Raw genomic sequence first — 13,099 nt, forward strand, 5'->3', positions numbered from 1 at the left:
GAAGATAATAAGTAATGACGTCTTATAAAGGTCAACAAACAAAGCACTAGTAGGACAAACACAAGCCGTGTGATGAGATTCATTAGGACAGCGTGGAGAGAGAGAGAGAGAGGGGGGGGGGGGGGCGCATTCCTCTGTTGTTTCACTGCGGCCGTCACAGCAGCAGCTGAAACAGGTGCGTGTCTTTACTCGGGGGCACAGAGGGCAAGACAAGTGCTATTCTCACATGGTTCAGACTGGTCACACTTGACCACACTCTGACCTCGCACCCACTTGCGTGGCCCAGGACTTCATTAAGTAGGCCCTAAGTAGCGCAGGGGTCTCACAACTATTATCTCTGCAATTTAATACAGACTCTCCTTGTCCATAGTATGAACTTGGCTCAAGGATATTCATGAGCGGTGTGCTTATCAACGTCAAGACTTTTCGGCAGGCCTGCTTCGAATTTGGGACCCCCGATGAGCTGTATCACGGGGCCGCTCCAGCCCGATGCTTCTAGTTTGATTTGTGGTCACCTCACCTGTCTGAGGAGCCTCTTGTAAAGTCATCCCACGAACTCTGCTTCACTCAACATGGTCCGTCCAGGCACAAAAGGAATCCGCGAGGGCCAGGTGACGTTTCAAGTTGGACGCACAAAAGAGTGTTGAGAAGTACTCTCGTTCAAGGAGACAACACAAACCTAACCTTTGATTGGGAGAACAAAGGACTTGCTGGGCTATCAATCGTCAAGTTTTTTCATTTTAGGTCTCATGTCTCAAGCTTTGACAATCAAGTCTGAAGTTTTGATGTCGTAAAAGGAAACTTTTTAACACAGGTTTGAAGGGAAAATCTTCAAATACTGTGTTCAGCATTGACAGACCTGTGAATCGTTTGCATGATAGCTGTTCTGTCTTTATTTGTTTATTTCATTATGTGATGGAATCATGTTTATTTCTAGTGTATTTTCTATAAAAGAAGTACTTTATTAATCCCTCATTGGGGAAATACATGTTTCACACTTTGTTATAAGTCATTACACAATAGGGCTGAAACACACACATCACACAAACGACCTAAAGACGTGCATTAGTAAGGGAGTCTGCCACTAGTTGGAAACAATTATGCCTGACAAAATAAAAGCTATTAACATTACTTTTCTCTTTTCTCAGCCAAAGACCGACTGAAGAATAAGTTGTTAACTTGAGACTTTTGGCCCCAAAACACTTAGAAGAAGCTATATTACGGCTCAATTCTTCAGATTTTCGAACGGGGTGATTATGGGATTTCTTGGGTTGCGTTGATCAACTAGAACCAGTTCCTCATCAAGTTTGAGGTGAGAAAAGCGGTCGTAAAATAATGATTTTCTAATGTCTGTCTTCACTTCAATCAGCCCTAATAGTTTACCGATTGGTCTGACATTTAGCTGCCGGGCTCAGTCTGTTTACTTTCTTCCCAGACCAACATTTCCCAGAAGAACCTTTTAAAGATTTCGGCTGGTTTTGCCAGGCTCACGTCTCCTTCCTGCGCTTTGGGCACCCGACGAATATCAGTTCTCTCTCTTCCACCAGCGACAAAACCCCTGGAACATGGACATGTGACGCACTTTTAGTCACCCTTTCCTTTTCCCAAACACATCCACACACACACACGCACACACACACACACACACACACACACATACATCTAATGACAACACAACACACAGCTATGGTCTCCAGCTCAGGAAACAGAGGGTTCCTGTTTTTGAGTCCAAGCTCCATTGTTATCTTAAACAGCGTTTTGACAGTACATTTTCTCTCCCGCTCTCTCCTTCTGTCTGGTTTTCTCTGCCTCCCCAGCTCTTGCTTCACACCCTTGCTTCACACCCTTGAGATATTACCCAGTTATTATCCAGCCAAATCTTGATCCCCATACAGCCCTTTCTAGCACACATTCTTATCTGGACCTTTCACTCTACTAATATTGACAAAGCCATGAGATAGAGTCAACACAACCCTCCATTACCACTTTTCCTGCTTTATCTATGCGCCTTATCTTCGCTCTGTGGATAGAGTCACACAGTCCCCTCATATTTCTGCGCTTGAGGATCAAGTATCCCCTCGGCCGCCGCTCCGTCTCTGCCGATCCCTCACTGTCTTCATGCTCTTTTCTCATTCCTTCAGCCTCTGCTGCCATACTCGCTCCTTTGTGGGAACCGAGTTGCTGCATGCAGTCTATTGCGCAGTCTAAGGTGTTAGGGGGATTGAAGAAAAGTCTGGATAAGCAACAGCTGGATTTAATGCACCATTAAGGTCATTGGTTGTTCAAGCTGCACCTGCAAATCCCCTGATTTCACCCCCACCCACCCACCCCACCCCCCTGTCTAAACCTCTCTCCCCTGTCTGCTCCCTCCTCTCCTCTTTTCTCTGTTGCCCTCTCCTCTTTCGTCCAAATACTCAGCTCTCCCTTTCTTTTTCATTTCTGGCCCTCTCAGCTTTCTCGCTCTTGCCCTGTCAACTATGAAATCCCCCCCTCTCTCTCTCTTCTCTGGTTCTTTATCGGGAGTAACTGCTGCCGCTGCTTCACCTCTCTCTCTCTCTCATTCTGCCTCCCTACATCCCTGTCTCGTTTTCTGTCTCACTCTGCATGTCTCCCTTTCCCGCCTTCTCTCTCTCTCATTCTCTCTGTTTCATTGCCCCTACCGCTCGCAGGCTGTTGTGTTGTGTCTGCCAGGCCTTCTCGGGCTGGAGCGCAGGTTTCCTGAGTACTGGAACGGAACAGGAGCTGGCAGGGAGATACACTGAGAAACGCCAGCTCGACTGTTCCCACTGAGCGTCTCATAGTGATGCAACACGGGCAGGACACAGCACACGCTGTGATGTCTGTCATGATGCTGCATGTCATGGGTAATCCCACCTGGATTCAGTTTATTCTATCGATGCAGTGGAGTAGGATGATATCATATCACAACATATTAAGTCTCCACCTTTTAATTTACCAATATATTTCTTATAGACTTAAATTAGCATTTAGCCATTATTATAGAATTCACAGAAAAAGAAATGACCACAATTCATTCGTTAAAATTGATCTAGCAAAAGTATGCCAAACATTTATCGAGTTCAACTTCTCATATTTTGGGATCTCTTTTCCCAGGTTTAAATTCTTTGTTGGACGTTTATGATTGTGAAGATGTTTCCTTCCTCATTTTTCAGAGATTTTACTGCATTAAATGGGGAAATTATTGAAAGCAACACATCAATCAATAATGGAAGTACTCATTAGCTGCAGCTTCTTGTGTCGCAGCTGCTTGTGAGGAAACTCGAGCGAAGTAAACGGTCGCAAACATTTAGGGCGCAGCGTATATCTTGGACGTTACACAAAGCCACAAAGCCATTCACAAGATAAAGCATCTTCGAACAACATTGCAGACTTGGAAAGATAATTGTTGATTTCAGGATTTCGAGATTTATGTTTCAGCAAACAGACATAAACCCTGACTATCTTCCAGTCTTGCATATAACAGTCTCCATAAACAGAAGCAACAGGCTTTACCCCTCTGGCAGACGCACAGATCGTCACTCACACCATTAACACTGGTGCAGACAAACATAAACACCATCGTCCTAAGAATAACTCTCCATTTTTCCCCAAAGAATGATGTTTATTTCTCAGTGGCTCTTTAGTGCGTCCCTGTCCCCAGCTAACTGAATGATGTTTACGTCTCCCACTCCTCCCGATTTCACCCTGGAGAGGTCTGTGCCCTCTGCACCTGGACAGTTCACCTCCCTGAATGAACGGACGTGGCCCGTAGCACCCAAAGAGACACAGAGATCAAACAACAGTGTGCTCCCCGAGGCCCCTAATGAAATTGTTGTTGGATTCCTCGCTTTGGAATAACATTAGTATTTATGGATAGCTTTCAGCAAGCGCTAATGGTAAACTCATTTCCAAAATGGCTTTTCTAAATTAAGAGGATGGCACAGAGAAACAGTTAACGGTCTAATGTGAGTTAAAAGCCTGACTGGGGGCCTCATTATAGACTCAGTTGAAACAAATTGTTTTCTGTCTCTCAGCTGACAGGGTGCTAGTGTTGTTTATACATCCGCCAACAGTCTAGGGCAGCGGTTTAATGAAAAACATAAACAGCGACAACATTGAGATTTACTGAGAAGTATAATGAGGGAATGTAGTGATTCATTTTTTTGACCACTTTCTTCTCGCTCCACTTACAGAGAGGAGAATATCTACAGCAAAACAGGACACATTCAATAAAGTATGAATTTAGTACAATAGTAACATGAACACAGTAATATATATGAATATAGATAGATACAAAAAGTTCAGGCTTTACATGTAAACATTATCATCGACACATTTAAAAATGTGAAAAAATATCTTTATTTATGTTTTTATTAGATCTCAAAGATTGTATTTGATGTCTACAAATAATTAAAATAACTATTTAAGCTTTTAATAAAAGGTGTTTTTGATTGTGAATAATGACTTTTGCGAATAGTATGACCTTAATTAATCACAATTCAGTAGATTTGTTGGAATTTCTGGAGCAACACTCCAGGCACTGACTCCATTTCCCATAAGGCGTCACGGCTTACGTCATAAAACTGCGCTGTGCTGAGGTGGCTTTCGAGAGGTAAACACATCGGATACCTTCTTCTAAATGCACTTATAGAACGAAATGCTATTTAAACGAATGAATCGTTCCCTTTAGTATCTGTCGTACGACTTATTATTCCCGCCGCGTAATGTTATTTGCCGTTTGTCTTTCTCGTGTGTTGTATCCCAACGACAACGCTCAACGGCTAACACGGTGCTACCTTGGTGTGCTAAAGCTAAGCTAATTGAGTTTACAGCCTTCATAACCGTCCGTTTCTGCCTCAGGTTGTTTTGCGGCTGCTGACTTGAAATCCCCGCGGCAGCTCTCAACATGACCAAACTTCTGGAGTGGCTGTTCGGTGTGTCGGTGGTGGGCGCAGTCTGGGCTTTGGTCTCCTTCGACCTGTTGGACCTGAACCTGCCTCAGACCTACAGAGAGGTCGCCTGGCCGATGCCTCTGTACCTGCTGGTTTCATTCGGCTGCTACTCCCTGGCTACGGTGGGATACAGGGTGGCCACCTTCAATGACTGTGAGGAGGCGGCAAAGGAGCTGCAGGGGCAGATAAAGGAAGCCAAAGAGGACTTGAGGAAAAGGGGCCTAAAGATGTAGAACTTGAGAGAAGGACTATGTAGCAACGTATGAGAGACTGAAAGGGATGCACGGACTAATTTTACAAACAACAACAAAGTGTCCAATAGTTCTTGTTTATGTGTGAAATGTGTTGGATGAAACTCTTCTCAGAACTTTTCTTTGGTTTTGTTTCCAGCGGACATGATCAGAACATCAATCATAATGACCCATTATGCAGCCGTGTATCTTATCCAGTGTCACCTCTTTCAGATTAGGTATCGATCAAATGTGCGTCAGGAAATTAGAAATTAACGGTCTGATGGATGTTCTCTGGGCTACTTATAAGTGACAACACAGCAGTTTGCACCATGAAGATAAATGTTTTATATTCTTGCCATTGAAAGACCGCTTTTATGAAGTGAAAGATATTAAACATCACCAGTTGGTTTGAATCAGTTTATAGCTTGTTTACTTACTGATTAACCCCAAACCAGATTCTGTAAAAATAACAAAAGCTGTTAACACTCACACGGTGATGTCTTTTGTTGCTAACTGCACACAGTTAAATACCCCTGAGAGTCACTGGTCGGCTAAAATATCATCTGTAACAAGTTGTCGATCAATGAAATGCCAACAAATGAAGCCAGAAGGTCACTCTGGAACAATCTCACTAAATACTGTCTGGAGGCTGCGGCTCGTCTGTGTGGACTAGAGTTCATCTGTAGAAAAGTGTACATTCCATTGTCCAATTTCATACTTGTGCCCTGCGGCTATTGCTGGAACTTAATTAAATTGGAGTCTATTTTTCTTCAGTTTTTCTGCCTACAGATGTGTGAGTGGGGGTGAGTGGGTTGGGGGTTTGCAAAGGGCCAGGAGGTATGCGAGTGTGTGCATGACTGCTTGCATATATGATGCATTCCTTCCTCCGAGCATAACCCACATGACCCCGAGGGCTTTATATCAACTTCTCAATGCCTCCTTCTGTGCAAGAGACAGATCTCTCTTGTCCCGTTTTGTAGTTTGACGACGAGAGATGTACTTTATACAGCATTTCCAATGCTTCCCTCGCAGAGGTTTGCTCTAATCAGACAATGTAAGCTGAAGTATGTAGTCCTGAACTAATCTGATGTTGGAGAGTACAGTTCTTTTGTGTGCGCGTTAAAATGCTGCCTATGCTCATTTTCAGTGCGTTCCCGCTGGGCATAAACAAAGCGTAGCCTGGCCAAAGGCCTCATTACAGGGTTTCAAAAGCTCCCATTACTTAAGAACAAATGCTAAAGAGTTGGCGATTCTCTGTGTGCAAGCGCTGCCTGTTGTGCCGTTTGGCTGCAGCCCCATCATGCCTTGCAACGTCAGCCCCCCCCTGTGAACGTCTGCAAGCTGTTGCAAGAGCAGACTGGGTGAAAGGCAACCTGTTATTTACCAGCAAATCTTCTACTTTTGGCAATTACACCAAAGGCTTCCCTTGGTAGGCAGTTATGTTCCCACTCGTAACCACATGTGAAATGGTGAAATCGCTTTTCTTTGTCGTCATTCTGCCCATATCGAACTTTGAAGGTATCCATCCGTTTGTATCCTGCAGGCTATCAGACAAAAGTATAAATGAGAATGGGCCAAACATGTTACAGACCATATACAGTGTGTGTGTGTGTGTGTGTGTGTGTGTGTGTGTGTGTGTGTGTAGCTACAGCATAAGTAGTTTTGTGTCTTTTCCCTTTAATCCTTCGTTTCAAAGGTACAGTAAGCTTCATTCCAGACTTATCTCTTTACATGGTAGCAAATGTAATTAAGTATAATCTGATGCACAGACAGAGATGTATCAAAAGCCGTCCCATCAGAAACAACCTCAAATGCTCAAGCTTTTTTTTTTAAATCTCCGTGCATTTCTTTTGCAGCAAACATCACTACTGCTGTTGTTTTTGCGAGTGAGTGGCAGCATTTACAAGAGCGGGTGCACCTGATAGAGTACAGTGACTTGAAGCACTGAGCAAATTCCATAATGATAATTTCATAGCAGTTTTGTATCGCTGCCTGTCAAGATTTTGGCTTACAATGAGTATTTTCTTTTTCATTTTTTAAGATCACTTTGAGCTAAAAGCTTACCTGACCTGAAATAATACAAAACCAAAGTTGAGATTCAGTGTTTTTTCCTATTGAAAATATGAAGCTTTGTTATGAATGATATACATTATGTATCCGTTCTTGTACCCCAAAGTGGTAAGTTCTGTTGACTTGACTCATGTCACAGTCATCTAAAAATCTCTTGGTGATGTAACTTGTCTAAGTGGCAACTTCAAAATCCTCTCGCTTCCAATTTTTTTTCTGGTTTTGGAGTATGAGAGCCACTTAGCCACACATTTTTTTCTTCATAATTGCTCTGTCTGCCTTTCGACTGCCTGAGAAAGATGGCAAACGTGCACAGAATGTTCTTTGTGTTCTGTTGCGAAGTGGTGAGGTGAGAGGCGTCAGATAAACTGGGAGAGGAGCTGAAAAACAGGAGGAAACCTAATTGTGATAGAGTCAGTGAGAGCAGCAGGCCACAGGGTTGTGCCCGCAGGATGGCCTCACTGAGACCTTTAGACACTATAAAAAACATTTGGAGAGACACTCAGTGACACTGCTAGGAGCAAATTCATCTCGACAGGCTGAGAACCAAAGCTGAAAAATGATAACCTATCATTTTTTCTGCACAGAAAATACTTCATTTTTCTTTTCCCCACCCACACATTTCACAGCAAAACCTCAAACCCATTTACAGATGCACAGAAAGAGAGATGGAGTTAGTAATCGAGGCCCAGAGCTGAAAGACATGGAGATTTGATACAGAAAAGGGTGAGCAGTAATGACAAGATGAGAGAGTGACAAAAGAGGGGAGGGGGAGAGGAGGGGGGTGAATGGTTTAAAGGGGCAGAACAAAAGAAGTGTGGAAGTGAGAATAATTTTTTTTTTTTAAAGAAAAGGAAAAGGAAAGTGACCGAGTGACACGGACAGGAAACCAAAGCATGAGCTGGAACAAGACAAATGACCGTAGCAGAGAGTGTGAGACAGGACTTTTTCGGGAAGAGCAGACCACACCCTGACCGCCAGAGATGGCAGGGGACCAGAATGTGTCCTGATTGGCCCAGAGGCTGAGTCCTATACTCTGTGTAACCAAGGTGTTTCCTTCCAATGAAACTTTGGTCTGTCAGCTAAAGCTTTTACAGGCTCTAAAGCTGGACTCAAGCAAAAGAGGGAATAAAAGGAGCTTCCAAATATGCCGCTATGATAAAAAAAAAACGGCGTGTAATCCGAGCGTGCATCATCGCTGAATAAAAATGTGAACGAGGTTAGAAAGTCACTCAAGGGTTGAGTGAGTTCAGGGGTTAGGGTCTATTCTTCTTTCGTTCCTCATAAAAAGCTGCTTTGATACTTACAGGACACCAGGTTCCCGTTCTAGGGCAGCATGGAGGCTTATAAATGCTACAAATAGCTACAATAACATGAGGTAATGTCCCAGAGGCCCTGTGAGGCAGATAGTCCTGACTCTTCCGAGTAGTAACACATGTTAGCAGGCAGACAGGGACTGCCCATCAGAATTAGAAACTATTTATTGCCAAGTATGTTACACATACAAGGAACTTGGCTAGTTGATTGGCGCGTAACAATAAACAAATTTACTATAATATATGGTAAACAAGTATATTATTAAAGTGGCAAGTGTATATTAACAGATAAAAGATGGGTGTGTAACTGTAAGAAATTGCCCTGGGGATTGAAGTGTCTGAGTCAGTGGGGGTCCCAGGCTTTATTGATGAACCCAACTGCAAATGGTTTCTGTGGCGTGAGGTCTTGGTCCTGATGGACTGCAGCCTCCTGCCAGAGGGATGGGACTCAAGCAGTTTGTCCGGGGTTAGAGCGGTCGGCTGCAATCTTTCTTGCCTGCTTCAGGGTCCTGGAGGCGAACAAGTCGTGGTTGCAGCCAATCACTCTCTCAGCAGAGTGAATGATACGCTGCAGTCTGCCCTCGTTCTTGGCTGTGGCTGCAGTGTACCAGACGGTGATGGATGGAGGAGAGGATGGACTCAACGATGGCAGGGTAGAAATTATTGTCTGTGGCAGGATGAACCTCTTCAGCTGCCTCAGGAAAAACATCCTCTGCTGAGCCTTCTTTGTGATGGAGCTGATGTTCAGCTCCCACTTGAGGTCGTGGGTTATGATGGAGCCCAGGAAGTGGAAGGACTCCACAACGTCGACGAGGGAGTCACACAGGGTGATAGAGGGAGTCACACAGGGTGATAGAGGGAGTCACACAGGGTGATAGAGGCTGGTGGGGCTGCGTTCTTCCGGAAATCCACAACCCTCTCTGCTGTCTTTAGAGTGTTGAGCTCTAAGTTAAGTCCGCAGCAGGTCACCAGATGGTCAATCTCCCACCTGTAGGCGGACTCATCCCCACCAGAGATGAAGCTAATGAGGACGGGCTGCAGAACTGAAGTCTACAAACAGCATCCGGGCGTAGGTTCCTGAGGAGTCCAGATGCTGGAGGATGAAGTGAAGGGCCACTGTTGACTTCAGACCTGTTGGCTCTGTAGGCGAACTGCAGGTGGTCCAGGAGTGGATCGCCGCTCAAAAGACTTCATAACCACAGAGGTCAGGTTATGAAGTCTTTTGATTTGGTCCTGTGGATCATGAGTTCTGCTGATAGTGAGGCATGAATCAGTCCAGAGATGCAGAGATAGACCAGCTGGTCATGCCAAACATAAAGTCTGAATTGTGAATTTTCTTGCTGCATCTCATGGCCTCCTCACACTTTTTAGTTACACACAATGTTGGCTCAGCTCTCGCTCGATTAAAAGCTGATGTGCAATAAATTGATAAAAGCCTTGTTCGTCTGCTTGGTGGGAAATGTTTAATTTTAGTCAGCTCCAATTTGTCATTTGTCTCATGTTTTGTTATTGTAATCAAGTCTCATGGCAAAGCATTCCTTTTTCCAGGTCTTTGATCAAGACTACGAATTAACAGCCATTCTAGCAGCTATGTGAGGCTTTATTTAGGCACAGTCGGGCTATTCGCTAAACGATAACATCTGCATACAAACATCTAATAATGACAATAACATGCTGATGTTTAGCATGAATGTTTACCATGTACACAATCCTAATTAAATTTATGAGTTGTGGAGGGAGATGGTTTTTAGTCATAAACCAAAGTATTGGACACATTTATTGCAATTCATCCTCAGGATGGTATGAATGTCTGCACAAACTTTCATAGCATTCCATCCAACACGTTTGACTCAAAAACACTAATGTCAAACTCACAGTAGCCCTAGAAGAAAAGTCATGATTTATCTTCTGGTGACCAGGATTGTGGCGCCAATCCATCCAGTGGATGTTACGCTCACATGCACTAACAACACACACAGAGGGAGAACAACTGCTCAGTCAGACATTACTCCACTATATCTTTACATAGAAAATAGTTCATGTTCACAATGTTAAATACAGCTCTTAAAGACAGCGTCTGCTGCACGATAAAAACACAGTGTGTGTAACGATCACTGGTACTCGCAGACCAGAACCCAAAAGCAAGACAATGAACCAGTCTGAGTTGAAAGGAAAGTTCAGCTTACCATCAGTTCAGGAAAGGTCAAAATCGTAAAATCAGTGTCTCAGGCTAAGAGATCCAGAAGAGCCAAGCGGAAAATCCAAGTTCCAAGAAACGGGAATGCAGGGTCAGAACAGGCAGATCAAATTAAACGGGTCAGGAAATGCTAGAGAGGTTGGAAAACACCCGCAAGACAATCTGGCAGGGACCAGGTGAAAGTGGACTGGCTTAAATTCTGAGGGACTAATGGCAGAATGAGCTGCAGGTGAGAAAGACCAGGTGAGGGAAATGAGTTGATGGCATGGTCTGAGAAAGTGGCAGGACCTGAAATGACAGGAGAGTTAGTGATAGAGTAGAAGCATTATTACAACAAACTAAGAGGTGGTGGAGCTCGTGACAGTGTTTAGGATCTGTTGGTGAGGTTGCAGATTGCAACCAACTGAATCGTTCGGCTCGCTCAGAGGCCATCCGTACTATACTGACACTACTTCAGGAGCAACAGAAGTCCGATGGCAGCTGGCGGTACGACGATTCTGCGCTCTGCGCTGCGGCTCGCGTTTTACCGCAGTTTCACAAGCATGTTGGAGAACTACGGTGGCCTTCAGGTGCCATAAAAATTGCAAAAGTGTTTGGTTTGTCCGTTCTGGGCTACTGTAGCAACTACACAGCTGACTCCATGAAGAGGACCCGCTCCCTATATAGATATAAGCTGCTCGTGATTCCTAGTTTTAGTTGTTGATACACTTGTGAAAACATAGTTATGAATATGATATTCCATTTCTGCTAATAAATCCAGTCAAAGGCAGCTGGAAATGACATACTGTGACACCATGCTCAAATTTTACAGAGTGAAATAATCACATTTATTTCTCAATGTTACACTGTATCATTTTATACTTTAATGCATTACAGACGCTTTTTATCCAAAGCGACTTACAATTCTGATTATATCACAATTCTACACCGTAGGCACAGCTACAGGAGCAATTTTGGGGTTAAGTGTCTTGCTCAAGGACACATCAACATGCGACTGGAGCCTGAACCGGGGATCGAACCGCCGATCCTCTGATTGAAAGACGGCCCGGCACTTCGCCACAGTCGCCCCTAATCCAAAACATGTTTATGTTTTGCTTTTATTGTACAAAGGGAGAAGAAAGCAAAGAGATAAGTCATTTCTGGCTACCTGAATTGGAAATATAGCAACAGCTAGAGCAATGGGATAAAAATATCCTCCATGATGCTGCCGGCTATTTCCTTTTCATTAAGATGATTGAAAGAGTCTTTGAGGATTCTAGAAATACTTTCTGAACAGCTCTTCTATGCATGAATATAATGTAATGGTAATACATGAGAGGCCAAAACTGAGGCTTGGTTTAATATACATTCTACTATACAGTATCCTGGAAGCATATTCTTTGATCATATTGCCAATATTCAAAGATTTTGATTCATGCTCTTCTTGCTACCGCTTGCAAAGCGTCTGATCTATGGATTTGGGCTTTTAAATCTTGTGCGAACATCATATGGAGATTTTTCTTCTCTCAGGCCTGTGAAAACATTGCCCTCGGGAGGTTTTTCTGTGCTCCACGTTTGTTCCGGTTATCTGCTGACTGCCCTTAACATTTACTACAGCGTTAAAGGTTTCACACTTGCTGTTCACATTTACTCAAGCTGGTACGCAGAACGAGCGAGTAAATAAAATGAATTGTCTGCTCTTGACGAGCTACCCACTCAGTGGAGCCTCTTCTCGGGGTCGGGCGGTTAAGGGGGCCTGTCCCCCGGCCCTAATTTATGACCATCCTTTTGAAAACATCGGGGAGTTGTCAGGCAGGGGCACCAGTTTTTTGGTGCAACAGCTGTTTTCACTGTCACGGCCGTAAAGCCTCCCCTGGGAAAGGAGAGACAAAGAGGAGAGACGGGAACAATCGCTTGTCATGCAACTTGCACACGAGCAAAGTATCACGGCTGGAGAAAAGAGGCGCTGTGGGTGTGCGTGTATGTTGGGACGGGGGTGTTGTAGCTCAGGGTGGAGGCTCGACAGAAGGTTGAGATAAAGACAGGAGAGGGATCACACCTGTGTGCTCAGTCTTCATGGCTAAAGGCAACCTTAACGGTAATGATAGTCCTCTTATCGGTTTGCCTTTATCTCTCTATTGTAGCTGGTCTCCAGCCACCTTGGCCGTGATTATATTCAACTCCTGTCACATTGGCGTGTGTGTGATTCATTATCTGAGCTTTTGGCTCCTTCTGTGGATATCTTCCGAGTGTAATCATAAGTAGAAATGGGCTGGGTTTCCTGAAAGCTTTTCAGCATCAAAATTCCTTACTTCAAGAGGGAAGTGTGATCTTTAATTTAGGATGATGCTGGGG

The 13,099-nt window shown here is 44.1% G+C and overlaps 1 protein-coding gene across 1 annotated transcript; it reads left to right on the top strand.

The window, feature by feature from the left end:
• The first annotated feature begins 4,566 nt into the window (after positions 1–4,566).
• On the top strand, positions 4,567–5,947 carry dpm3 (dolichyl-phosphate mannosyltransferase subunit 3, regulatory). The gene is made up of 2 exons (XM_079176751.1): positions 4,567–4,612; positions 4,861–5,947. Exon 2 carries the CDS (start codon positions 4,907–4,909, stop codon positions 5,183–5,185), a length of 279 nt encoding a protein of 92 aa, XP_079032877.1. The 5' UTR covers positions 4,567–4,612; positions 4,861–4,906; the 3' UTR covers positions 5,186–5,947.
• Positions 5,948–13,099: the final 7,152 nt, after the last annotated feature.

Source organism: Pholis gunnellus, assembly GCF_910591455.1.
Source record: "Pholis gunnellus genome assembly, chromosome: 16".
Taxonomy (NCBI): Eukaryota; Metazoa; Chordata; class Actinopteri; order Perciformes; family Pholidae; genus Pholis; species Pholis gunnellus.